Source organism: Tetrao urogallus (genome assembly GCF_951394365.1).
Source record: "Tetrao urogallus genome assembly, chromosome: 2".
Classification (NCBI taxonomy): domain Eukaryota; kingdom Metazoa; phylum Chordata; class Aves; order Galliformes; family Phasianidae; genus Tetrao; species Tetrao urogallus.
In genome coordinates this window covers 106,164,236-106,192,039 of record NC_136814.1, presented here as the reverse complement: position 1 = coordinate 106,192,039, position 27,804 = coordinate 106,164,236, and the positions used below count along the sequence as shown (strand labels likewise).

The 27,804-nt window shown below is 52.1% G+C and overlaps 3 protein-coding genes across 4 annotated transcripts; 1 reads left to right on the top strand and 2 right to left on the bottom strand.

Annotated features, from left to right (window-relative positions):
* Window positions 1-2,481: 2,481 nt before the first annotated feature.
* CTSB (cathepsin B) lies at window positions 2,482-7,366 on the top strand (the record flags this gene model as incomplete). The annotated part of the gene is made up of 9 exons (XM_079532671.1): window positions 2,482-2,607; window positions 2,722-2,807; window positions 3,884-3,998; window positions 4,242-4,360; window positions 5,115-5,200; window positions 5,768-5,914; window positions 6,526-6,642; window positions 7,052-7,180; window positions 7,269-7,366. 9 exons carry the CDS (start codon window positions 2,482-2,484, stop codon window positions 7,364-7,366), a joined length of 1,023 nt encoding a protein of 340 aa, XP_079388797.1.
* A 2,971-nt stretch (window positions 7,367-10,337) lies between these two features.
* Window positions 10,338-20,199, bottom strand: FDFT1 (farnesyl-diphosphate farnesyltransferase 1; the record flags this gene model as incomplete). 2 transcript variants are annotated; one of them, XM_079532668.1, is made up of 8 exons in its annotated part: window positions 10,338-10,559; window positions 11,630-11,782; window positions 12,208-12,384; window positions 13,316-13,507; window positions 14,110-14,238; window positions 15,024-15,207; window positions 18,919-19,016; window positions 20,098-20,199. In XM_079532668.1, the coding sequence occupies 8 exons, from the start codon at window positions 20,197-20,199 to the stop codon at window positions 10,338-10,340; spliced, it is 1,257 nt and encodes a 418-aa protein (XP_079388794.1). The 2 variants fall into 2 exon arrangements, with proteins under 2 accessions (XP_079388794.1, XP_079388793.1); XM_079532667.1 differs by lacking the exon at window positions 20,098-20,199 and having other exon boundaries at window positions 18,919-19,214.
* Window positions 20,200-21,146: 947 nt separating this feature from the next.
* NEIL2 (nei like DNA glycosylase 2) lies at window positions 21,147-23,833 on the bottom strand (the record flags this gene model as incomplete). Its single annotated transcript, XM_079550407.1, has 4 exons — window positions 21,147-21,463; window positions 21,912-22,108; window positions 22,876-23,207; window positions 23,696-23,833. The coding sequence occupies 4 exons, from the start codon at window positions 23,831-23,833 to the stop codon at window positions 21,147-21,149; spliced, it is 984 nt and encodes a 327-aa protein (XP_079406533.1).
* Between the last annotated feature and the right edge of the window lie 3,971 nt (window positions 23,834-27,804).

The window sequence follows — 27,804 nt, the reverse complement described above, 5'->3', positions numbered from 1 at the left end:
TGAATTCTTTGAGTTCTGTGTGGGGTCAGGAGGGAGGTTCGCTTGGTCTTGCTTTGAGAAATGTCATTCCAGGATCCCAGATCACAAAGTGAAAGGCGGGGGACTTGAAGACCACCTTTGCCACAGCCCTCAGCGGCCATGCCGGGTTTTGAGCCGTTGTGGGTTCTGGCAGCAATGGATTCCTCCATCCACATAGGAAAGGAACAGGGAGGTTTGGTGATAGGGGCCTGTTCCAAAAGTGAATGCAGCTGCTGCTTGAATGGAGAGCTTCACCTTTCTGTGTTGCTTGCTAAACAAGCCACAAGGTGTGGCTTTTGCTGCTCATTTAGCCTGCAGGAGCTGAGCAGGAGCAGAATGCAGGCGCACCTGGAGCTGCTGTGCTTGGGGACAGTGCTAGGTCGGGTGGGACACCAACCCTACAGGCAAAGATTGGGGGTAGGAGGGGGAAGAAGGAAAAGCAGATTTCTGCAGGCGCTGTGGCTGATGCCAGTTTGGTGTTAGCGCTGCTTTCAGGGCTGGTGTGCAGCATGCGAAATGGCTGCACAGCTCTAGGGCTGGGGGAGGAGAGAGTGTTTGTGGGGGGAGAGAATGGTGCATGATAACGCTGCTGGGGAAACTGTTGTGCTCAGCCTTATCTGCGGGCACGGAGAGATTGTGGCAGAGCTGCACGTGACTTCCCCCAGGCAGAAGTGCATCTTGGGCTCTTCTATAGATAGACTGGGCCTCTTGCTAAATCCTTGGGGGCTGGGAGGGAGGAATCACATGAGAGCAGGGCTTTCCCTTTCCATCTTCACCCCAACCCTACACCGAGTCACGGGGTGCTCGGCATCATCCAGCTGGAAGCACCAAACCCCCTGACGTCCCTGCTAGCACAGCTTGCTGCAGGCTGGGGAGGGGCTGCTTGCTTACTGCAGTGGCTCTGGAGGTTTCCATGGGGAGATGTGGCTGCTTCTGGCCTCGAGCCACGTTTTGGGGTGTAAGCAAACTGTGCTGCATGAAATGCAAGTGCTGCTCGAAGGGGAAAGCGCCAGGAAAGGAGCGGTGTCTGCTTTCGGTTTGGCTGCAGCTCCGGTGTGCAGCCCGTGTGGGCTGGCTGTGTGGTCACATTTGTGAGCACCCTGCTCACAAACAGATGGGGATCAGGTGGCTGCCTCCCTTCTGTGCTCTGCTCCAGGAAATTCAAGCTTGGCTGCTGTGAGGGTGGGTATTTATAGCCCTGGAGCAGAGCTGTCCTTGTGCCAGTGGTGGGGAAGGCTGTGATCCGGTCAGCTGAGGCAGTGTGGAGGGACTGGGCACATCTTGGGGGTGGCAGAGGGGTTGAATTCTGTTGCTGTATGGGGCATCTGCAGGTGCAGAAACGCTCCGTTGTTGTCCAGACACTGACAGATATATCCACACCCTGCTCACCAGTGTTTCAATGGCCATTTTGCAACCATCCTATACCACAGAGGCTTGGGAGACCTCAGGGACCCCATCCTCTGGCAGCAAGTTTCTGCTCTGGGAGAAACCTCTATGTGAGCAAATGTGTAGGGAACTGCTTTGTAGAAGTGATATTTGGGGTGAGAGGACCCTGGTGGGAGCCTGGTCTGGTGATTGGCAATCCTGCCCATGGCAGGGGGGTTGAAACTAGGTGATCATTGTGGTCCTTTTCAACCCAGGCCATTCTGTGATTTGACAAGCCATGCACTGCTATGTGCAGTCCTGCTGAAAGCATCGAGAGGCTGCGGGTTGGGGGGAAGAGTTAATAAATAGCGGGAAAATAAAATAAAATGAAGCAAAGAACTCCTTTATACAGTCGGCCACAGCCGTCTGGGCTTGTTGCTGGTGGAAAGTAGGGCACTCCTGCTGGGTTTGCTTCTCTGGAAGGGCTGAACTTGGCTGCATGTGGGTGGAGGCAGTCTGCATGGGGCTGTGTGTGTATCCCCATCTCTGCTTGCAGCTGCGGGGCTGCTTTGGCCTGTTGGGCCAGCAGGGCTTAAGCCTGGGCTTGCAAGAGGGGAAGCAGGGTGGTTGGCACGGCCCTGAGCTGCTGGAGCTCAGGGAGCACTGGGACACTGCTCTGAGCCACAGGGATGGGGTTTGGGGGTGCTGTGTGGGGACAGAGGTTGGGCTCGTCGATCCCTGTGTGTCCCATCCAACTGGAGGATGTTCCAGTGAGTTCTGCAGGCCTGCAGTTCAATCACGTGTTTCTGTCTCCTAGCCCTTATCCTTTGGTTTTGTGGAAGTAAAGGGCAGCTTGTAATACCCTCCAAGTTCAATCCCTTGGATCTGCTTCAAAAGGGACTTTCCTGCTGCTGCTAATCCTGCAGGGTTGCCATGTCTGATCGCTTCTGAGCAGCAGGAGGGAGTTACTATCTTGCTCCTATGTCCTTCCTGACCTTTCCTCCCACGTGGTGCTCTGTCAACCGGAGCTCACGTGGGGACATCCTCCAGCAACATCCAAATCTGGGTGCAGGTGCAGTGTCCCGTTCTGCAGCCAAGATGTGGCCGTCCGTGTCCATCCTGTGTGTCCTGGTGGCCTTCGCCAATGCCCGCAGCATTCCTTACTACCCACCCCTCTCCAGCGACCTGGTCAACCACATAAACAAGCTCAACACCACCTGGAAGGTGAGTACTGGCGTGTGCTTGGGGGTGCATTGAGGGACAACCTCAGTGGGACTCGGTAGGTGTGAACTGGGAGTCTCACCACGGTGGCTGCATCAAGGCTGTGTCTCTTCCCAGGCAGGGCACAACTTCCACAACACTGACATGAGCTATGTGAAGAAGCTGTGTGGCACCTTCCTGGGTGGGCCCAAGCTCCCTGAAAGGTGAGTTATGGGAGAGAGTGGGGAGAGCCTTATGGGAGCTGCTGTGGGTGCTCCTGGAGTGTCTGTAGGGGAGGGGAATCACAGAATTGTAGGGGTTGGAAGGGACCTGCAGAGATCATCGAGTCCAGCCCCCCTGCCGAAGCAGGTTCCCTACACCAGGTTGCACAGGTCAGCATCCAGGCAGGTCTTGAACATCTCCAGACAAGGAGACTCCACCACCTCCCTCCACTGTTCCAGTGGATCTTCCCCTGCAGGCTGTGAGTGGGGTTCCTCTGGATGCAGCTCACTGGTGGGTATCTTGCATGGGGTTAGGCACAGGAACACGGAATCATAGAGTTACCAAAGTTGGAAGAGACCTCCAAGATCATCCAGTCCAACCCATCCACCTACCACCAGTATTTCCCCACTAAATCGTGTCCCTCGGTACATCATCTGCATGTTTCTTGAACACCTCCAGGGATGGTGACTCCACACCTCCCTGGGCAGCCCTCGTCCACTCAGTGGGTCGCTCCATCATACAGGAGATCAGGTTGGTCAAGTAGCCTCCTGCCTTTCATGAACCCACGCTGGCTGGGCCTGATGCTCTGGTTGTTCCACACATGCCATGTGATCTAACTTAAGCTGATCTGCTCCATAAGCTTCCCTGGCACTGAGGTCAGGCTATAGTTCTCCAGATCCTCCTTACAGCCCTTCGTAGAATCACAGAATGGCCTGGGTTGCAAAGGCCCACAGTGCTCATCCAGTTCCAACCCCCTGCTATGTGCAGGTCACCAACCAGCAGACCAGGCTGCCCAGAGCCACATCCAGCCTGGCCTTGAATGCCTGCAGGGATGGGGCATCCACAGCCTCCTTGGGCAACCTGTTCCATGCTCCACCGCGCTGTGTGGTGCGTCCTGCCAGCTACTTGAGTGACTGTGTAAGTTGTAATCCTTGAAACTCAAAGCACTGGAGGAGCTGCCAACCTGGCCTGAAGACTTCAGAAGTGTTTGTTCTCCTTCAGTAGTCAAATAACAAGAGCACTTGTCCTCCAGGTCACCTTCAGAAGCTATAACATGCCTTCTCTTTCTCCCTTGCAGGGTAGATTTTGCTGCAGACATGGATTTGCCAGACACCTTTGACTCGCGGAAGCAGTGGCCCAACTGTCCCACCATCAGCGAGATCAGAGACCAGGGCTCCTGTGGCTCTTGCTGGGTAAGGACACATTGTCATTGAGTCGTGTTGGTGCAGAGTTTGGTGGACAAAAAGCATCCCATTGAGTTTTTTCACTGAGCCATAAAAATGTGGGCACGAGGGATCCTGCAATGGGGTTTGTCCCAGCCGGGCTCATGCTTGCCACGCTCAGCTCGTCCCCGGGAAGGGACAGAAATCTGCCTGGTTTCTCTTCCCATGGGCGGCTCTAATGGCTTTCCCTTGTTTTTTGGGGGCTGCCCACAGGCTTTTGGTGCTGTGGAAGCGATTTCAGACAGAATCTGTGTTCACACCAATGCCAAGGTGAGCGTGGAGGTGTCGGCGGAGGACTTGCTGTCATGCTGTGGCTTCGAGTGTGGCATGGGGTGAGCTGTTCCTGGGACTTGTTTGCTTCGAGGGTGGGTGGGAGGAGCAGGGACACAACCCAGAGGTGCCTAATACTGATTCATCTCACCTTGCCCCATCCCTGCAGGCATTTAAGCCCAGGCTGGATGTGGCTCTGGGCAGCCTGGTCTGCTGGTTGGTGACCCTGCACACAGCAGGGGGTTGGAACCAGATGGTCAATGTGGTCCTTTTCAACCCGGGCCGTTCTATGATTCTATGATCTGTTAAATCCTCCCCATCAACAAGAAGCCACTCCAGGCATTTATAGGTTCTAGAGTTACATGGGACATAATGGGGTCTGAAGGTCTCTCTGGGCCACATCCCTCCTCCAGCAGCAGCCTGGTGATGGTGGCTCATGTGGAGAGGGCAAGCACATAACAGTAGCTGGCCAAAGGATCTTCTGCTAACCACAAAGCCTTGGTTGTCAGGCACTAGCCCTTTTACCTGTGGCTTTTTGTGGTCTTTGGGAGCAGGGCTGGGAGTGGGGTTTTTCAAGCTGAGTGTTGCTGGTAGCAGGTGATCAGGGAGATGGTGAGGAGACTCCGACTCCAGGCACTGCAGCTCTGGGATTTGGAGGCATAGGTTCTCTTAGCTTATTGCTGTGAGGCTTTAAAGCATTGATATGCAGAATGCTTCCCTCTATTTGTCCCAGATGGGCTCAGTTGCTCCCTCCTCTCTCAGAAGGGGATGGTTTTGGCTCTGAGCTGGAGCTCATACTGCTGCCTCTTTCTGCAGGTGCAATGGTGGTTACCCCTCTGGTGCATGGAGGTACTGGACAGAGAGGGGCCTCGTGTCTGGGGGTCTCTACGACTCCCATGTGGGTAAGTCCTGGTGCATACACTGGTGAAAGCAAAGAGGAGCATCTCAGCTTGGTTATAGGATCATTTCCTTGAGGGCATGCTGGTCTGCATCCTAGTGGCTGCTCCTTCCTTCAGGTTTGAGCCTTGGGCCCATCTGGCTCTTGCTGTCCCCACTGTCCCCCAATTGGGACAAAGGTCCCTGAGCAGTACTCACCTGCAGGAGGCCTGCACAGAAGGCAACACAGTGGTCAGAGCTACAGCCCCACAGGTCTTTGCTTTCATAGTCTGGGCAGGCCTGAACTAGGCTGTGAACGGTTTGGGTGGCTTTAAACCAGTTTAATATGCTTGTAGTGAGAGCGAGAATCCTTCTGACAGATTTCCTCTTTCAAAAGCAATTTCCAGGCTGGAAAATTGCCCTGATTGCTCATCTGGTGATGACCTACTCCTGCTTGCACCCACTGATCCATAGGTTTTCTGGGTCAGAAGGGTCATATCCTTGCTCATGGCTTCAGATGTCTTCTCTAGCGTGGCTGTTGGGGATGGGGGCACTGGGGGACTGTCAGTTCATGGCACCTCTGCCCTTGCCAGGCTGCAGGCCCTACACCATCCCACCCTGTGAGCACCACGTCAATGGCTCCCGGCCACCCTGCACTGGGGAGGGAGGAGAAACCCCCAGGTGCAGCCGGCACTGTGAACCTGGTTACTCACCTTCCTACAAGGAGGACAAGCACTACGGTAAGGGACGTGGTCTGCAATGCTGCTCGAGCTCCAGAGCTGCTCCCTGAGGGGCTGAACCTCTTCTGAAGCAATTCTATGGTAGCTGGTTTGGGTTCCTGGGCACCTTCAGAATGGGTGGTTCTTGGGGCACGCATAAGCCTGTCAGATGTGCTTGTTTGTATTAATGGGGGAGCTGGTGTGGGTCCTTGTGGCCTCACTGCAGCTGCTGGAAGGTGAGACCCCTCACTGCTGTGATGGTGCCCATGTCTGGGTTAAATGGCAAGGTTCTGAGCCCCCCAAGAGGATGGCCTTGAAGCTGCTCCCTTTCCTACTCACTGCTGGTAGTGATATTCTTCTATATGTGTGGTAGTCTGGCTGCTGCTTGGAGATTTGTCTTAGCGCCAAGTAATTTGTTTTGTTTTGGAAATGAAGTTGGACAAGAGGTACAGAGTAGGGCTTGGGGTTCTGCACGTGGGCTGGGGCCCACTTTCCCTGCTCGGCTGTGTCATGATCTCCAGAGTAGGAAAAACCATCTTGGCATGAGCTCTCTGAGTCATGGTACAGCCATCCCAAGGTCTGATGGGCTCAGTGGTGCTGTGCTGATAGTAGGACTTCTTTTACCTTGCCAGGCATCACATCCTATGGTGTCCCTCGCAGCGAGAAGGAGATCATGGCTGAGATCTACAAGAATGGCCCAGTGGAAGGAGCCTTTATTGTCTACGAGGACTTCTTGATGTACAAATCTGGTGAGCATCAGCTTCAGGGCTTCACCTGCTTCATCTGTGTGGCTCTTTCCCTGTTTGCAAGTCTGAAAGGAGTTCTCAAGTTCACAGTAGAGCTGCTGGAGTTGGAAGGGCCCCTTCAAGGCCATCTGTCCCACTCCCTGCACTGAGCAGGGACACCCACAGCTCCATCAGTGCTCACAGCCCCATCCAGCCTGACCTTGGCTGTCTGCAGGGATGGGGCACCACCGCCTCTCTGTGCAACCTGTGCCAGTGTTTCCAGACTCTCCTTTATTCCATTTTTAAGCTTTTTGTTTGAGTGCATTTAACAAAAAGACCCCGCTTTCTCATCAGGTCTCTGGGGTTCTACATAGAATCCCTTGGCAGCCATTGGTGCTGTACAGCAGAAGGCCATTGACGTGTTGCCTTGCAGGGGTGTACCAGCACGTGTCAGGGGAGCAGGTTGGAGGCCACGCCATCCGGATCCTGGGCTGGGGCGTCGAGAATGGGACCCCATACTGGTTGGCTGCCAACTCCTGGAACACCGACTGGGGAGATAACGGTGAGGAGCACACAGCTGTTGGTGCTGCAGGGTCTCCTTGGGCATTTGGTGCAGAGGGAGGTGACTTCTTTCCATGGTGTCCTTCCAGGCTTCTTCAAAATCCTCCGAGGAGAGGACCACTGTGGCATTGAGTCTGAGATCGTGGCTGGCGTCCCCAGGACGGAGCAATACTGGACGAGGGTGTAACCACCCTCCTGCATCACTGCTGATGAGTTGATCACACCACAAATAATCCCAAGTCCCTGACGCTTTTAACTGATAGCGGGTTGGGCGCAGAGCCCCCACTCTTAAGAGACTATAGTTGAGGTTCCTTTAATTAAAGCTTTTTATCTTTTTATTTCGTTCTGGTTTTAGTTGTACGGTGGAGCTGGAGGTGGCAGGTTCTATGTTCTTGCGAGCTGCTGTCTGCAAGCCCTCTGCTCCTGGTGGCTCGCAGCTGGAGGGCATTCCCTGCTCAGAGGACTGCTGGAGGGCTCTGTGACCCCACGTGCTGTGGTCTTTGGGTAGCCTGAAACCCTTCCAGCCCGATGTATTGCTGGGAGGATGGGAATCATTGTGCTGGAAACAGGGACTTGGTGGGGCAGCAGAGATGGGAAATGCAGGTTGTGTCCATGCATGGCTTGTGCACTTGTGGCTGGGCTGGTCTGGCTGCTGTTGGCACCCAAAAGGAGCAGGGTGTGCAAGAGAGCCTGTGCCTTGCTGGATGGGTTAGGACTTTGTAATGACAGGAAACTGAAGAACCTGATGTGGGGCTGGCTCTGGTTGGAGCTGCATAGAGCCCCTCCTGCCTGTAACAAGTCATCTGTGCACTGCTCGCTCTGCTCCATTATTTTGGCTGCTTTTTAAACCACTCATTTTCTTTTTTAACTCTTTTTTTTCTTTCTTCTTTTTTTTTTTTTTTTTTCTCCTTCCTGCTGTAGTCTGGGGTTATTGATCCTAGGGAAGGGCCTGGCCTGAGCTCCATGAGCCTTTGATCAAATGTCCTGCAGCATTGCTAGAAAGGAGAAGCTGCGTCTGTCAAAGGCAGCTTGGTTGTGCTTTGGGTCGTGCCTTGGTGAGGGTGCTGCTTTTAGCATGTTGGCATGGTGCTTTGGGACTGCAGACACTGAATGTCGGCTGCAAAGTGTTCCCCAGCTCTGCTGCAGGGAGCTCATACAGATGCTTGCAGGTATCTTGCTTATTTGCACACCTCTAAAGCTTTCTTTGAGCCACAAGTATCAAGGAAGAAATACCCTTATTTTTTTTTTAACTGGGGGGGGGGGGGTGGGAGGTGTAATAACTGTAGGAGGAATCGTATGATCTGCCCGTGCTAATGTAATGGAAGAACCTTTTATTTTCTCTGAAAGCACAGAGTCTATTGGTGAGTTAAGGACACACAGCTGACATGAGTGAAGCAGGCTCTCCCCTTGTACTGTAAAATAGCCCCATACCTCTGCTTACTCATTGAAACAGAACTTTGGTGTATCTGAATGAAACGACTGTGCCAATAAATGATTTCTCCAACACCTGGTGGTCACTTGTGCTTCCTGAGCTGAAACAACATCAAGCTGCACATAGCAGGGGGAGTGAAACCAGATGATCATTGTGGCCCTTTTCAACCCAGGCCATTCTATGATTCTTCTTGTTACTTTGCTGTCGTGGAAGCCAGGTGTGACCCTTTCATGCATGTCTTCATGTGAGTGCAGCCTGTGCTTGCTCTGGCTGTGCTGGGGACAGGGTGGCTGCAGCCAACAGGACACCTGCAGTCCCAATACAGAAATGCAGTGTGAGTTAGGAAGCATCCACACTCAGCTGAGCTGAGGGCTAGAGCTTGTGACAGGGCAAGGAACTACCTCAATAAAAGAAAGAAGAGCCGAAAAAAAAATGCACAAAACACATTTTTCTTTTTTTTTTTTCTTTCCAAAGAAAACTTTAATTTCAACAAGACAGGAAGCTGCACAAAGGGAGCTACCACAAGTTCTTTTGAACAACAGCTTAAAACTATCTACAGCAGTCCTTGTAGAGTAGGGATCCTCCCTTCGAGTAACAGTCTGGCCACACAGGCTTGGCCTTACTACCTGGTAGATTTTTCTCTGTCCTGTACCAGGCTGTCCCCCCACCCCCCCCATCACACAAAGCAGCAGTGGAGAATGAGGGACACTGAAAACAATTACACCCCAGGAAAATGAGACTTGAAACAGTTGTCTCCTCTTCTCAGCCCTGGTTGTTCACATTAGAAACATGGCCCACTCAAAGTCCAGGCTGCTTTGTTTTCAAAGGAGCAGCGGAGAACTCTTCCAGTTCATGTGCCAGCAGAACCCTAAGCATCCCCAGCTGCATCCCTGGGCCGGGGAAGCTTGCCCAGGCCACCCATCCCCTTGGGCTGAAGAAGTGCAGAGCCCAGACAGCAGAGGGTAGGTGGCACCTCCTTCCCCCTCCCTTTCACCACCCCTCAGCTGCTAAAATACAAAGCTCTACAACTCCGCAGCGCAGTGCTTGAAGGAGATGCTGCAGATGGCTTTTAGCAGGATGCATGTTAACATCTCCAACATACTTAACAACAAAAGGGCTTGTTTCAAGCCTAGCAGCCTCTTCCAGTACAACACAAAAGTGAAGATTGCCCCTGCCCATTTCCAGGCTGCAGGATGTCACCCAGCCTGGGTTGGTGGCCAGAAAACGGCCAGACCTTTTAAGACTTGTCCCTCCTTGCTGAAGCCAGAGCCCTCCATATGCTTCCAGTGTTGAAGTGAGGGGGAAGGGGTTATGTAAGGGAGGCAAAACCCAAAGGCTCCCATCCCAGTTCTGAGCTGGAAAGGGGTCTCAAATCTCAAGCAAGAAAAGAGGCAATTGAAGTTTCTATTTAAACCATCCTAACCAAAATAAGAATAGTAATAATGATAATCAGGTAAACTGTCCAACAGGAAAGGAGGAAAAAAAATGCAACCCCAAACAGTTAAGACTCCAACTGGCATTTGTAACCATCTGTGCAGACAGAAAGATTGGGGAGGAGCGGGGTCTGACAATGCCACACCATCACCCCGATGCTCCAACCCCACCAGCATCCCATCCTCATCACTGCCCGTGGACCCGGTGGCACCCGGCCATCCCCACCACCAGGGGACAAGGAGCCTCTGCTGCCCATCTACTGACCGTCTCACTCCTGCCACCCTCCTGCTCTTCAGTTCTCACCCGCCTGGACGTACTCTTCGGTGGCCTTGGAGATGGTGCTGAGGTACTGCCAGCTGAGGGCAGCCAGGAGCATGGCACAGGACAGGTAGATGGGGGAATAGTGATGGCGTGAGGCCATGGGGCCGCTGGGCAGGCTCATGGCACGGATGGAGGCGATGATCTGCTGCGTCTTGTTGGATGAAGGGTCCGTGCTGGGGATCTTCTGGTAGATCTGGGGAGGGGAGAAGGGAGAGCGTGGTTTACACACGTGGTTGAGGAGATAAATGGGATTTCTGCGTGGAAGAGGGAGCTTCACAGGCACCACATCCTCAAGAGTAACCTCATGGTGGATGGCTCAGCTGCTGCACGGGGCCAAAGTCCACTTCCCTTGAGAAGTGCATTAAGCCAGGCAGCCTCTTGAGGGCACCCCATGACGGGAGATGTACTACCACGCCTCTGATACAAACATCAGCCACAAAGCAGTGCTCTGGGGCAAGTAGCTCTGGCCCAGCAAGCCTCACTCAACTGCTGCTGGGCTGCAGCTCACCCAAATCAGCAAGGACACCCCAGGGTGATCAGCAGCTGGTGTGACTGCAGACAGTTACCTCGACTGGAAAACACTGTGGTATTGGGGTTGGAAAATCCCATTGTCATGGGGTTGGCCTGCCTCCAAAGGGAGCTCTAACAGCCCATGGTTTGGGGTCTCCCTGATGCACGACATGACATGTTTTTATTAAACACTCCCCACTGAATCCCATGAATCCATTCACTAGCTGTTCTTCTCTGTAAACTTTTAACACCCACAGTACCTTGAAGCCATGAGTTCTGCTGCTTTAAATACCTGCAAAGAGCCAGCCTTAGTTAATGCTGGCCAGGAAGTGCAAACACAAACTGCACCACATTAGCTGCAACTATGGACACGGTGTAAACAAGAGCACTAGCTGCAGAGCTGTCTCTGGGGAGATGTTGCAACCTGTTTAGAAGAAAAGCACTGCTGGAACAGTCATTTTGCCTGGTCAGATGGGAAGCTCTGGTGCTCTGAAAGCTGACTCATCTTACTCTCAATCAGAATCAAGACAAGACATTGGTCTCTGCCTCTTTGCACAGGCACAGACCAAGGGTATGCTTAAAGGACCAAGCAGCCAGTTTGGCTGATGCCAACACCATGTCAGGTGTCCTGGCACTAATAGAAATGTAATGAAAAGATTAACAGATTCATGGGTCTGCAAGGGACAGACAATTCCACGCCAGGAATGAGAACACAACAGCCAGAAATGATTCCAAGCAAGCTGTTCAACCTACCTCTTCCACATACTGGTACATGATGGCTTTGACAGATTGCATGTTTGTGGCATCCATCATCAGAGTGACAGCTTGTCCCTTCCGGATCTTCACTACCCCTCTGAACACCTGCTTGTTATTATAGCAGGCAGCAAGAGTGGCAATAGCCATCACCTAAGGAGAAACACAAAGAGCCCTCGTTACAAGCAGACTGCAAAGGAAATAGAATCATAGACTGGCCTGGGTTGAAAATGACCATAATGATCATTTAGTTTCAACCCCCCTGCTGTGTGCAGGATCTCCCACCAGCAGACCAGGCTGCCCAGAGCTACATCCAGCCTGGCCTTGAATGCCTCCAGGGATGGGCATCCACAGCCTCCTTGGGCAACCTGTTCCAGTGCTGTTCCAGAAATAACCTTGGTCCTAGTGACAACACTGGCAAAACACACTGGAGTGAAGCTGCAATCTCAATCACCTACAGCAGAAGTGGCAGGTACCAGCATAATACAGGCTATCACACACTGCGTAACCCTCCCACCTCCAACTTCAGATCATCTGGGCTGCAGATGATGAATAACCACCTGTATGTAATAACCTACCTGAGGGATAGCACAGAAGTTGAAGACACTTTGGTTTTTCAGGCGAGACAAGTAAGTGAGGACATCAGGTACGTGGCGGAGAGCATTGGTGATGAGCTCATTCAGACACTGCACGGCCATATCTATGTTCTCTGGCTTGGTAAGGTCAGAGAGCTTCTTTGTGTATCTGCTCCAAACCTAAACAGCAAGATAAGGACTCAGAAGTTGGAGGGTACATCATATCATAAAGGCGACATCAGTCACAGTGAGAGGTCGAGGGAACCAAGAATGATCAGAAGAGCCTAGGAGGACTGGGGCTTAGTAGGCTAAAGGAAGGGCTCTGGAAACGTGACAGTGACCTTCATACAGATGGGACCTTTGTATAGATGGGGAATGGTTTTAAACTGAGACATTAAACGAGGTTTAGGTTGGATCTGAGGAGGAAGTTTTTCCCCCAGAGGGTGGTGAGACACTGGCACAGGTTGCCCAAGGAGGCTGTGGATGCCCCATCCCTGCAGGCATTCAAGGCCAGGCTGGATGTGGCTCTGGGCAGCCTGGGCTGCTGGTTGGTGACCTGCACACAGCAGGGGCTTGGAACTGGATGAGCACTGTGCTCCTTTTCAACCCAGGCCATTCTGTGATTCTATGAGGAAAAAGGGTGCACTTTCATGTCTTCTCTAGGCAGGGCAAAGAAATACAGCTCATGTGCCAGGCTGGTATCACAAAATGCTCTATCAGACAGACCTGTAGACTGTCGAACCTTTCCCATTAACTTTGATTTAAAGAGACACAATGGATGCTATAATTTTAGCAGTGCACCTTAAACTATGCACCCTGCAGAGCATTTGTGAGACACATGTCCTGGAAAGCATGGCTCGTTGGCTACACCCACAACAGATCCTGAATAGGAGCACAAAAGATTATAAAGGGACAGGAACAAAATTATCAGTGATGGAAAAACCCCAGCCATGGGGATTTTCAAGACAACTCTTGAAGGAACTGTTACAAGGAGAAGCTGCAATTCACTGTCAGAGCAGCAACAACAGCACTTTCAGTCTTTTTTAGCACAGTACAAGCATTTTGAGAAGCACAGCAGACATGCTCACCCAAAGGCAATGTTTTCCCTTACCTCCCTTGGCCAGAACTCCCTTCCTTCCAGCTGGTCTTCTAGATAGTCACGTATGATGTTGGTTTTTTGCAGGAAGAGGCCCATGGAGTTTGCCAGCTCTGTGTCCTGTCCTACAATAGGATCTTCCAGCTCTGATGCAGAGAAGAGTCGGGAAAGGCCTATCCCCACCAGCCCAGCCACATAGTGGCAATACTGTGAGGCACCAGGAGGGGAAAGGGCAGGGAAAAAAAAAACCAAGATAAAAGGATCAGTTACTAAGAGCTGCCTACTTAGCACAGCATGTTTCACAGCTCAGGAGGTAATTCACACTACGTTTTCTGCAAGTTTGCATGGCTCTCCTTGCTCCATCTCAGCCTTTCCGTGCTCAGCAAACACTTTGCCAAGGAAGTCCTCTGCCACGTCAGTGACTGCTGGTGCTACTCTGCTCTCAGCACCAAATGGGCTGCCCACAAGGGAACAGCTGACATGTTGGGTCACCCAAAACGTGCTGGTGGGCTACACCAGTCATCCACACCCTCCTGTTACCCACAGGACCAGCAGTTCCACTCTCTCCAAGCCCATACAGCCTGCCTCCTTCGCCCTGCTGAACCCACTTCACACAGGAATGCCCTTTCCCTAGAGACATGGACATGAAAGATGCTGGATTTCAGAAGAAGGCTCCTGGATATGAATATCATGTAGGAAGAGACGCAATGGCCAGCCCCGCTCCTCAGAGGTAACTGAAACCCTGTCTTCTTGGGGTCTCCCACTGACTCACTGCACTTCTGTCATTCACTGTGTATGGACAGACTTACCCGATCCCATTCACTCTGAGAATCCACCTTCTTTTCCAAGAACTCCGCCATCCCAACACCCATCTTGTGACAAATATCAGAAATCACATCCTGGTAGACCTTTGCCAGGTTCCTAAACTCCATGGAGATCTGTATCACATACAAACAAGAGGAAAAAAAGACAGTGTCAAGAACAAAAAAAAACAACATCAGAGTTCACCTTTTATTAGAAGACAAGAGTAAGAGTTGTTTACCAGGATCACATCCCTGGCTAGAGATCCAGGACAACTCCCACAAGGAGAGTTGTTTCAAGGCCCTCAAAGCACAGGCTCAATCTGTTCTCAATCTAAACGCTACAATCTCTGGCAGCAGATCAGACACAACAATATCTTTGGGAAGCCTCTGTGGCCTTGGACTGGTATAATCTGAGAGTTACAGGACAAAACTAGCTACACTTGGCACACAAAATTTCTTCTAATTTATGAGAGCACCATGTTGTGCAGACCATAGGGAAGGTAAGAAGTTCATAGAATCATAGACTGGCCTGGGTTGAAAAGGAGCACAGTGCTCATCCAGTTCCAAGCCCCTGCTGTGTGCAGGTCGCCAACCAGCAGCCCAGGCTGCCCAGAGCCACATCCAGCCTGGCCTTGAATGCCTGCAGGGATGGGGCATCCACAGCCTCCTTGGGCAACCTGTTCCAGTGCCTCCCCACCCTCTGGGTTTTCCTGGTGCTCTGTTCTCCTAAGCCCTCACTGGTTTTGGTTCTGCAAAGCACACAGGTGCCCTTTGCACAGGACGAAAAGCATAAAGCAGCACAGAAAGTGAGAGGGTTCTGCCCTCCAACCCCACGCGCAGAGCTACAGAACCACGTGCAACATGGAGATGGCTGCACGCAAGGCAACCCATGCAGCTGAAGGAGGAGGTGGGTGCCTTACTGTTGGGAAGTCCTCCAGCACCTGCCGGTGCTTCTCCTTGCTCTCCATGTATTTCCACTCCGGTTGATAGAGATAAGAGTGAAACTCAATCAGCATCGGGACCTTTACGTCTAAGCTGATGGTCATGTCATCCTCTATGGTGTCCAGGGCACGGAGAACTAGGTAAAATATACAGACAGCATGCCTGTGGGGAGAGAAGAAACAATCACCTGTCACACAGGAAACACAGCTAAGATTCATCACACAGTGTTCAGTGTGGCATTTCCAGTTCAACACAAGCGTGGAGACACTCGCGTCCAATCCCCCTCCAGCACTGCTGTGAGGACACTGCTTATCTTGGGCCATGAAAGAAGGTAAGAATAAAATGCCTTAGAATGGAATGCTCAAATCCTGGGGCAATAAGAACAGGTTAAAGGTGAAAAGCATGGCTTCATAGAATCCTAGAATGGCCTGGGTTGCAAAGGCCCACAGTGCTCATCCAGTTCCAACCCCCTGCTGTGTGCAGGTCGCCAACCAGCAGCCCAGGCTGCCCAGAGCCACATCCAGCCTGGCCTTGAATGCCTGCAGGGATGGGGCATCCACAGCCTCCTTGGGCAACCTGTGCCAGTGCCTCACCACCCTCTGAGGGAAAAAAACTTCCTCCATATCCAACCTCAACCTCCCCTGTCTCACTTTAAAACCTTTCCCCCTTGCCCCATCACCATCCACCCTCATAAACAGCCATTCCCCCTCCTGTTTATACGCTCCCTTCATGTACAGGAAGGCCACAATGAGGTCTCCCCAGAGCCTTCTCTTCTCTAAGCTAAACAATCCCAATTCCCTCAGCCTTTCCTCATAGGAGAGGTGCTCCAGCACACCAGAAAGGGTACTGCTGTAAAAAGAAGCACAGAAAACTTTCCTGACGATGAGAAACACTGGATGTATGTAAAATAATCCCCTAGCTCTTAATGAGCACAGTGAATTTCCAAAGGGGTGATGTACTTATTAAATGGATGACAAATGGAAATGAGCTGGGATTGCTTAAGCACTCATTACTAGGTGAAAGCAGCTCCAGACCGAGGCTGATGTGAGGGGCCAAAGCCAACAACGCAGTGTCATCCTTGCCAAAAAGCACACAGCAGTGCTGGGCAGAGGAGCAGCACCTCCTCCTCTTCACAAATGAGAAGTGATGGCTTCTGTAAAGCAAGGCTGACTTCAGCCTGGTGCTGGAGCTTGAGTTCTGCGCCTGGGATGGGTCCTGCGTGCAGCCAGGAGTTGGACTCGATGATCCGTGTGCGTCCCTTCAAACTTGGGATATCCTATGATTCTGTTTCTCCATTTCTGTCCTAGCTGCAGCTCTCCCATCCCCAGACAAGGTCTCCTTTCTCTGCAGACCACAGGAACCCGCAGCATCCATCCCAAAGGAGGACTGGACTGGGAGCAGAGGAACCAGGCAGCCTCTCTCTCCTCTTCCCACCACCAGAAGCTACGATGCTGGCTCAGCTGGTGATGAAATCCAAGTTTCGAGCCTCCCACTTCCCAAGAAAGAAATGGGCTGCATAAGGTCATGGAGACCCTGCACATAGCAGGGCGGTTGAAACTAGATGGGCATTGTGGTCCTTTTCAACCCAGGCCATTCTGTGGTTCTATGACATAATTCTATGGCTCACGTGGCACAAGATTTATCCAACCAAAAAGAAACTAAGAGGACACCAATGCCTTCTAGCCCAGCTGGCAGTACCTGAGCCTGGGGAGCATCACTCCAAGCACTTTCCCAGAAGCTCTGCTTTATGAAGTACTCAGAGGAAGCACTGTAACTCTGCTACGAGCCAGTTTTACTCTTGTTATGACTCAGTGCTCCTCTGACCTGAGCTAGCAAAATCAATTCCTTGGGAAGCCCTGCTGTTCCAATCAGGTTCAAGCCCCGTAAATCACAACCTTCCTATTCTCCCTCTTGCCTCAAAAACTCTTGAAGTGAAACTACTGTGCCTTGATAATGTATTTCTCTATAGAGCCAGCTGCAATTCAGAATCACAGAGTGGCCTGGGTTGAAAAGGACCACAATGATCACCCAGTTCCAACCCCCTGCTGTGTGCAGGGTCGCCAACCACCAGACCAGGCTGCCCAGAGCCACATCCAGCCTGTAATTCAGCAACAATCCCTTCACGTAGGTTGCAAATATCCAGCAACAACGTTTTTAGGATGCCAGGCATGGAGTTTCTGAGCCCTCAGGATAACGAGCCTTCATGATCCCAGTAAGCTACAATGCAAGGATAAAGAGCAGAAAGACAGACAAGGGAGATAAAAGTGGGATGACCGAGGCAAGCACTGCATACAGACACAGGGAGCAGGTTACAAGGTGTGTTATTGCTTGGTATCTTAATATCTGTATTAGCAGACACAGCAAGCAAGGAGAAAAAGAAGTTCAGTTCCTGGCTCTGCTCATGCCTTCCTATGCAATCTGAGCCAAACCACTGGGTTTCTTTGCCTTCCTGCAAAACAGCCTGCAGACACTTCACAAATGCTGGATATAACTATGGGTCAGCGTCCAAAATACCAGCCCAGGGCTGGGAAACCCACAGACAGCACAGTGTTAGGGCTGACACTGTGCAAAGCTGTTCAGCTGCAAGCACAGAGTGAAACCTACAGCAACCTCTGGCTTTAACTACTGACCTGGCTTGGGATTAAATGGAAAAAGATCAGTACTGAAAATAGCCATTTCTGCAAGAATATAACGAAGTAGGGAAAATGTGCATTGGTATGTACAAAATCTCAAGGCAAGCTGAGTCTTGCATCATCTGCTATTATTACCACGTGCAGATTTCCTGCACAGGTTATCAAAACTTGTAAAGCAAAAGTGAGCACAGAGCAAGCCTCTGAGGAACTCTCAGGTGAAGTTTAGAGGCAGCTGATCCCACATGCACCCTTCCTGCAGGTTTCAGACCCCTTGTTTTGTTTGCTGCTTCCCACCATGCCTCTCCAGCCCTCGCAGCCAGCAAGGCACCCAAAGCCAGCTCCCGTAGCTGCCAGGACACACATTCCCAGGGTGTCACAAACAGCACGCTGCCCAGTGCTGCATTTAACCATCTGCTGGCTGAGAGCTTGCAATGCCCAGGCTGAAGAACACAGGAGTTCTGTTGCTGGTAGGGAGCAGAATGGAGGCATCATGCTTGAGCAACTCTGCTGGGATAACGCACATGTCTTGCTGCACGTAGTAGGGCTGCACTGAGCACCCCCTGGAAAGCTTTGCTCAGCGTGGTAGAGCACTTCCCAGCGGCTCAGTCAAGGAGTGTAGCATGGACACCTCCCACCCAATCCAGCCCATTAGTCCTGGTGCCCAAGACACTTGCATGGACACCCCTGGCCATCCCAAACCAGCAGCCTTAGCACCTGGGGGCACTGCATGGGCTCAACACCCCCTGCTCAGCTCAGCTCAATCAAGCATCCCCAGTACTCAGGGACATTGCACAGACCCTCAACCAGCTCAGACAGGGAGCTCTGGTGCCTGGGGATATTGCATAGACACCTCCTGCCATCCCAACCAAGCCATCCCAAAGCCTGGGGACGCAGCATCCAACCAAACAGTCCCAAGGCCTGGGGACACAGCATAGCCACCTCCTGCCATCCCAACCAAGCAGCTACAGCACTTGGGGGGCACTATACAAACTCCACAGCTATCCCAATTCAACATCCCCAGTACTATTAACAATCCATGCTTGCTGCTATCCCAACCAGACACCCCCAGCACATGCAGACAGTGCACAGACACCCAGATCTGCTCAGCCACGCCGCTCCGGCACTCGGGGATGCAGCATGGACCCCTGCTACTATCACAACCCCAGCGCACAGGAGCACCGCACACCCCCCCTTAGCCACCAACGTGGGCATCGCACAAACCACCCCCAACGCCACTCACCGCAGCTCTCCATCCAGCGCCTGGATGACGGCGGCGAAGCTACGGCTGGTCTGGTTGAGGTAGCGGTAACAGGTGCGGAGCCCGAGTCCCAGCGAGTCCTGAGGGCACAACGGGGGGCACAACGGGGGGGGCTGAAGGCGAGCGGCCGGAGGGAGCCCGGAGGAAGCGGCAGCGCTGCGCTGTCCCCGCCGCCCTCCGCCCCGCAGCCGCCCTAAAGCCGTCCGGGGAGCGCCCCGAGGGGGGGACAGAGCCAACGTGCGCTTCAGCAGAGCCGTGGCCTTGCTGCTGGCCGCCATGGGCACGGCGGGGGGGTGTCGGGGAGGGCCGGCCGAGGGAGGGGGGCTCCGCCCCGAGACCGGCCCCTAAGAACGGCGCGCCCCCTGCCAGCACCGCCATGCGTGCAGAGCACCGCGGGCCGTGGAGATGCACGGAGGGAGCAGAGCCCGTGTGAACGCATGGGAAGCTGCACGGTGCTGCAAAGCGGTGTGGGGTAACTGCGTGTCAGGGCTGATCCAGCACACAGGATGCTGCTGAGAGGCACCCCGGCTGTGCGATGCTCCCAGCAGCTGCGATGCATGCAAAGCACCCTGGCTGTGCGATGCTCCCAGCAGCTGGGATACATGTAAAGCATCCCGGCTGTGCAATGCTCCCAGCAGTTGCGATGCATGCAAACCACCCTGGTTGTGCGATGCTCCCAGCAGATGTGATACATGCAAAGCATCCCGGCTGTGCGATGCTCCCAGCAGCTTTGATACATGCAAACCACCCTGGCTGTGCAATGCTCCCAGCAGCTGTGATACATGCAAACCACCCTGGCTGTGCGATGCTCCCAGCAGCTTTGATACATGCAAACCACCCTGGCTGTGCGATGCTCCCAGCAGATGCGATGTATGCAGAGCATCCCGGCTGTGCAATGCAAGCACAGCTAGAAGCAGGAAGCTGCTGCAAAGCACCGCGGCCGTGTGACGTCCCAAAGACGACGCGACGCACAACGCAACGCTGAAGCCGGGCGATGCTCCGAAGCAATGCAATGCTCAGAACTCGAGCAAAGGCCGGCCCGGTGCAACGCACGGCAGCAGGGAGCTGCTGTACAGCACTACTGTCTGGCGATGCTCACAGCAGCCGACCCCTCCCCGCGAGGTGACACCCGCCTGAGCCACCCCCCTCCCCGCCGCTCACCGGGTCCATCCGCGGCATGACGACGCGGTAGCCGCCCATCTTGAAGCGCAGCAGGTGGTAGATGTCCTCGGGGTGCCCCAGCCATTTCCTCAGCAGCTCCATGACGGCCGCACCGCCGCCACACGCGCTCTCGCTCCGCGCGCTCCCGACGCGCTGCTCCCCCCCCCCCCCTCGCCTGTTCCTCCTCCCGCCACCTCAAACCGCCGCTTAACAGCCGGTGGGCGGGGCCGCTCCGCCCCCCCGTCCAATCAGCTCGCTCGTCCCATGGCTCGGTTAGCGCGAGGCGAGCCCATTGGGAGACGTGTCCTCGCACCAGCCTTGCGCCAGCCAATAGGAGTGCGGCGGAGCTGGTGTGACGGCCGGCGGGCGGCGCTGATTGGGTGACGGCGCCCACCGGCACTCGCGTGGCCGCCCTGAGGGGGCGAGGGGCGGGGCTTCACCATGGCTGCCCCGCCTCTCAGCCTTCCTCACCCCCTCTTGGAGCATCCTCACGGCCATCCTGGGGACATGGCGTGCCCCCAAGCTCTTTCTTGCTTCACTCCCAACTAGAGCTGAAGTGCTTCTGCTTGGCTTCAGTCACCCACCGTGCATTCCCTCCATGGTGTTTCCCCTCTGTGCTCCCTCACAGCCAGCAGCCCCACAGAGCAGCCCACAGCAGAGGGGACCCACAAGGAGCCCAACCCTCGGGCCAGCCAAAATCCAAACCCGATGTCTGAGAAGATGAGTTTTACGCGCTCCATGTCACGCACCGACACCCCCAGAGCCACCATACTTCTGATCCATGGCTTAACGGTGAGTTTTAATGAGCATTGCCACCCCTGCCAATGGGGCAGACAGCTCAGAGGCGGGCAGAGATGAGCAGCACCGAGCACTGCGGAGGGTTGTTTTCATCCTTTGGAAGGAAGCTGCTAAGAGCTGATGGAGGGAACAACCATTTAATTTTAACCACACCTAATCACTACACAACGCATACTCAGCTCTAAGCAGGCACAGGATTATCTAACGCTGAACTACACAAGGAAAAAAAAAAATAGGAACACAGAGCCACGTCACTCAGTGCGCAGGGCCAGATCCCCATCCCCTGACAGCACTGCAGGTTGGCACTGAGGACACCACCACGTAAGCCTTTTCCAGCCACCCGGGGGTCCTAGGGCTCCTTTCATCACCACGTGCCCAAGAGGACACTGCTCCTTCTGGTAGATCTGCAGGTGCAGCCCTTTGCCTTGCAGCTTGCTCTGCAGCCAGTCGGAGGTGAACTGAATGGCACAATCAAGCAGATGCTCCAGATCCGACTGAGCCAAGAGAGATCCTCGTGTTAATGGGTGGATCTTCACCAGGTACAGGACTTCATTTTTAATGATGTTCCCTGCAAAGGGTCAGAAATAAGGAGATCATAAGGCTGTTTCTGTGCAAGACGACACAGACTCATATATCCAGCCACTCTGATTTCAGCCTGACTGACCACGCCTTGCAATGCCCTTTCCTGTATCAGAGGTGGCTTACAAGAAGTAAACCTTCAGCTGGGAATAAACTGGAGGATAGTCTCTTCCCACCAGGCTTCAAGTGGATCCTTCTCTCACAAGTACCAACCACCCATGCTACGACAGCTCACTGCACACAAAGGCTGCACTCAAGCATCTGAAGCCTGCAGCTAGAGATTGCAAGCCTTCTCCTCCCCAAAACCACCACGTGCCCTCTCAGCTGGATCAACCCAACGTCATAACCTTAAGGAGCAGAAGCTCCAACATGCAGATCTGGGTGCAGGCATCCCACCCCTCCTCTTTCTTGCTCTGCCACTGTGCTCTGGAGCTCACCCAGCCCTGAAAAGTATCTCTGGTCCAAGAGGGTGTAACAGATGGGATGGGATGTGCAGAGGGCATCCAGTGCCCGGCCACGGTGGAATTCTGCAGACAGGATGTCAGAAGTGGGATCAGCCACTGGAGATGAGCACCAGTGCATTCGGCAGTTGTAGAAAACAAGGAAGCCTCCACTCTCAAAATACAGCACCAGCCTGAGAGACGCAGAGGAGATGAGTGAGATCACTAGCCACAAACACCCTGACGCACTCGTTGTATTCTGGTTTAGCTGAAGAGACTTGCAAAGAATGGAAAGTGCAGAGAAAGCAGTTTAGCTTTTAGGTTCTAAATACGCACAACTCATGGACAGTTATCCCTCCTGCTGCCCTGCAGGTTCTAAAGACAACAGCAGGCAGAGAGAAGTTCCCTACAGCCAGCTGCATGGGAAGACATACAAGTAGATTCTGAACATGTGCAGAGGAGGAGACTCCACAACCTCAAATTAAACAGTTCATAAGAGCTGGGTCTGCACTGTCCTTCAGTATTTACCCCTTAACACATTTCCAGGGGCTCTTAATATACCACCAGTGACCTGGGCTCCTACAATGGTATTTTCACTGCTGTTTCAAATACCCTAGATGCATGCTATTAATCCAGTGATTATCCAATATAATACTAATGAGTCTAATAGTCAGATGCTGAAGCTGGGAGGAGGCAGAAGGCGAAGGGCAGAAAACTTCTCACTAAGGATACAACACACAACACCAAGACAATGAAGCACGTCCACAGCAAACCACCCAATGCTGACTCCCTGGTTGAATACACCTCACATCTACTGAAGACACAATATCACCACTTAGGCTTGCTTTTAACACTGAGGGGAAAGAAGGAGAGGACTGAAAGCGCTTCCACAGCAATTTAGTCTGAACAGGGCCTCTCCAGAATGACAGAGAAACATTTGTAAGAGGCCTCTGCCAAATACCTGGGTATAGGGTCCTTCCAGTCCCCCCTCTTATTGGCTCTGCTTGCTCTTGAGAACTCGTTTGCCCGAATGCTGCCAAACAAACCGAAGTGGAAGCGCAGCCAACTGCCTGGGCCCCCTGCTGCGCTTGGAGCACCAGGTCTGGAGTTCTGCAGTTCCTGCAGCTCTTCTTCCTGGGTCAGAGTCAATGGAGCACAAACCTGCTCTTGCTTTCCCTGAACAAGGGACCTAGACCCTGTGGCAGCCTCTTTTTGCAGCTCTGTCTCTTCCACGCTTGGTTCTAAGGGAGAGCTGGCTGCCACAAACGCTAGGAATAAGTTCTTCCCATGGACCTGAGGGGGAAAAAAAGCGGAATGTCCTGAGGATCTCTGTTCAGATGCTACTCTGGAGGCTCCTGGCAGGACAGAAATGTCAGGGCAGACACACAGACACACTCAGACCAACCACAAGTGGCTTGAACAACACACACCTGCACCCACAGTTGGAACCACAATACAGTCTGAGGTGAGGCTAGTGTGGCTTGGATAGTTATGGGTACCTACAGCATTGACATCCACCTAGCCAAGTAAAACCAGGCTTTCTGGTCTAAGGGATGCCTCTATGCCAGCTCACAGCTGAAAGGAACAAGCCTGCTGCTCCTCTTGACGTTCACATACTGAACAAACCAACTCATCTTCTATAAACCTTCCATGACAGCCTCACACACAACCCTGGTGCCACTCTCAGGCCATGCACCTTCTGTGACACAGATGCAGGGTAGCTGTGGCTTCCCTCTCAGACCTGCCACAGATTGATATGGGTCGCCTTCAGCACAGCTCACCTGGGAATCCTGTAGCCTCAGGGCATTCAGGTCATTCACATTAATCTTCTTGCTGCTTCCCCCCACCTTGGCCACCACTTGTCCCACAAAACGTGAGGTCAGCAGCTGGAACTTCCTCACTGATGGGCCCTCTGGCATCTCTACCAGCTAAAAGGCAGGAACTTCTCACACTTGGTGCCTTAGAGCTGAGGGAAAGCTCAGAAAAAGAGCAAGAAAACACAAGGAAGCAACAGCCCACATTCGCATCAGCTCACAGCAACTGAAACCAGAGCCTTCAGTAGGGCCTGCTTCAGCCCCAGCCCTCCAACCCATCTTCTGCTTGAGCAAGGACACATGCTCACCCACTGCAGCTCCCAGCCCATAAGAGGCAGAAGCAGCCTGTGTAGCAGCCACCTACACAGGGTGGTGAGCTGCAGTGCTGCATGAATGTACCCTCAATAGGGCTGGGCAAGGTAACACAGCTATAAAGCCTTCATGTGCTGCAGTGGGCCAAAGCCTTTCAGGAAAAGCTCCAAGAGATGATGTATGTCAGAGAACATTATCTGGATCTAAAACATGAGATAAAAAGGTACTAACTGCTTATACAAACACGATTGCTTTAGCAGCAACAGAAGACTGAGCTCAATCCCCACGCTTCCTAGGGCGGGAGGTAATTAAATCACACCCTAGCTCCATTTAGCTACATACCACATTCAGACTACAGGCAAAAGCCAGTAACAGGTCAAGAGCCACCTAGAAGACATTCCTGCTGCTAAAGGTGCCAGCAGCAATCCAAATCCCTAGGATCAGCTCTTGACACCAAAGGCTCTGACCATGCCCTCCAGGTCTTCACCCTGATTATCCAGGCACTGGATTTGTGTCAAACAGCACAGTACAAGGAATTCACCCAACACCTTCACACACACATTGCACACCCCCCTACCCTAAACACTGCACCCAGCCCCCAGGCCATTACCCTGCACACAACAGACTGAGCAGCCACCTCCCTTCTTCCCTATTTCATTGACAGCTTCTTCTACCTCATGCTCCTGAACCATTCCCCTGCCTTCAGTCACTTCTCAACACTCTCAGCCCAAACCAGCACTGCCCTTTTCCTATCCCTCACACCCCAAAATCTCCTTACCACCCTTCTCCAGAGAAAGAAGGCCCTCCAGCCACTAACATATAAGCAGCAAGAGAGCTCCTCTGCTGGCTGGTAAAGGAGAAGTGGATGAGGTTTCAAGTGCTGACCCCACCCACCCCATCGATTACACCAGACCCAGGGACTGGTTGAACTGGGAAGAGGTCTGAATTCCCCCATCAGAAAGAGGAGGTGATTGTATGAGAGCTGTGTGTGCTTTCAGCTAATGGGTGGCATCTGTGAGCTCAGCTGAAGGCAATTAGACTGAATTAGCAATGTGCTCCACAAACTCACGTCTGTGAAAAGAGCAAAAAGATAAGTTGTGATGGCATTGAGGTGCCATCCTAGTGTAGGAGCTCATCTTTTTTCCTCTGTGCTAACGGTATTACAAGATGGAAAGCATCTAGGCTGTTTTTCTCCTTATGCATTAAAAAAAAGCATTGCTTTTCCAGGTGCACTAAATATGAGAGCAGTTACCCCCAGCTCTCCCCAGGATGCCCAGCAGGAAAGTCAAGACCCAAGCTTTTGGTTTTATTATTATTGTTTTATTTCCATTCGTTCTAAAGGTGTAGACGTTATGTGGATTGGTAGCCATACTACTTCATAATATATATTTTTTTACATCTTTAAATAATTACAGCTTGTTCAGTTGGTTGGTTTCCCTCTCCCCCTTACGAATCAGTGTCTGTTTCTGTGGGATTTCCTCAGCTGACACGGGAGTCCTCAAACTTAATGCATGAGAAAAGAACAAACAACCAACCAAAACCGACAAACAAAACCAAACACCACCCCTGGCACAGTCACAGCTTCAGTCATGTTAACTGTTGTCATATTCAGTTATATTAAGAGTTGTTGATTGGTTTCAAAGCTCCCTTACGATGCTCTTGAGCTCCTCCTGATCGGAGGAGGTTTAATCAGCCCATGTAATTGCAAGTGAAATATGGATCTCTTTGGATTAACTTATGAAACAAAAACGGATGCAATTCAAGATATTGCACTTTCACAAGGAGGAAAGACATTTAAAATGATAAATGACCTTTTCACCCCTTTCTCTCTCTCCATCCCAGTTCTCATCTTGCCATGGAGCCATAGCAATGGTCTGGTTTGGCACAACCCAGATATGTGCTGCAAACCCTCAGGCATCCCAGTTTATGTGTGTGATTAATGGTGAGCTTTAAGGGAACAACTTCTGCAAATACACTGGTAGATGTGCTCAAGTGTTTTGCAGGACCAGGCACTTTGCTCTTACTCTTCGGGGAAGAGATGGTTCTCAGCTCTGTCCTTTTTTTTTTTGTGTACAAATACACAAATTCAGGCCTATCACTGTGTGTGGCTGATGCTAGAAGGGACCTCTGGAAGTCATCTGGCTGGTGGTCCTCAGCTGGACTTCCAGACATGCTGCAATGGAACAAATTATAGCAATAATAATAGCAACAATTGTTTTGCTATATTAAGTCTCTGATAATTGTGTTTTATTTCATTAACAAGGCAAGTTCTCCGTGCCTCTCCTATCGTTTGAAGGAAAGCAAAGCTCAAATGTAACCCCAAATTTAAGGGGTTGCCCCACAGCTAGGTTGAGCTGAACCTCTTGGTAGGACTGTCATTCTCATGTCCTGTAAGTATCCCTTCATGCATCACTTCTGGTGTTGGCATGCTTTGTTGGCAATGTGAGGCACATCTGAGCTTCAACTACTTGTAAAAGCAGTGGCAGAAGAGCTCATTTCTGCTATGAAAGGGCCGAGAGGCTCATGAAAGCAGACGTCTCGTTATCAGGATCCCTGTAAATGCTCCTCACTGAGTTTCAGTGTTCAATTTTTAAGGCTGTGTGGGAAGCAGAAAACCAGTTAGCCAAATTCTATCGTTTAGGTAACCTAAGAGAATGTGAGCCAGGGAACCACCAGACTTACATCTCACAGGGTTTTTCTGCTTGGCATGGCAAACAGATTCCTTTATGGCACTTAAGAGTGTGTTTTCAGGGCAGGAGAGAACTTCAGCCGGGGATTTTGGCTTTGAGGGCAATACAAGGAGCACAGTAGAAGGGCAAGGCAGAAAAAGCCTTTGGGAGCATAAGCACAGAGGGAGAAATGCTGTGCTTTTGGTCTGGACCTTTGTTCCTCTCCAGGAGGCTGCCTGCTTCTCTCTTCCTCAGGCTGTTCAGGGTAGTTTTAAGCATCTGAAATGTGTGCAGAAGCCAAGAGGCATCTCTGGGGTGTGTTCTTCTCTGTCACAGACAAGATCACAGCTGCATCCCAAGAGATCTTGGCTGCTGAGTGCAAAGCAATGCAGTACAAGGAGGAGGCTGACTAATGACCTGTGTGCTCTTGGAGAAACACCTTTGTTTTTTCTTTCACCCCAAATTCATGTTCTTAGGTGCTATTTCTGGCCTCTTCTCTGCAGGCTGCTGGGCTTCAGCAGAATCACAGGATTTCATGGTAATGTTTTATTCATGTTTCGTTGAACGGCTCTTCCTTGTCTGTAGTTAATAAACTAATGAGGTTAGACCTTACATTAGCTCTGAAGGACAGAGTGCAAATTCTGTGGTTATCTTGCAAGTGGCAGATGGAGAAACTTTCCAGATCAGGAGTTTCATTCCCATAAGCCAGCTGAAAGGCACTCCTTGTCAATGGGAGGACCACACTTCTTATGGGGAAGCTCAGTGAGGAGCCTCAAGGTGCAAACACCATCCAGACATGGCATCACTGCCATGGTGTCTTTCTCCAGGTAGTGCAGAGTCTCTGTCACCTCTACAAACCCCTGCAAATCTGAGTTCTGAGCAGAGCGCAGGGGTTGTGGAGGGGTCCAGCTCTCTACTGTGCTCCATTTCAACTCTCTGTCACAACCAGTCCAGTTGAATCCTTCTCCTTAAAGAAACTTTTCAACCATGAGGAGGAAAATAGAGAGTTAAACACAGATAATACAAGGTCGTGGTTTTGCTTCAACCATGTCTGTGGCTTTCCTCTTCACCAAGCCACGTATCTTGGTATTTTGT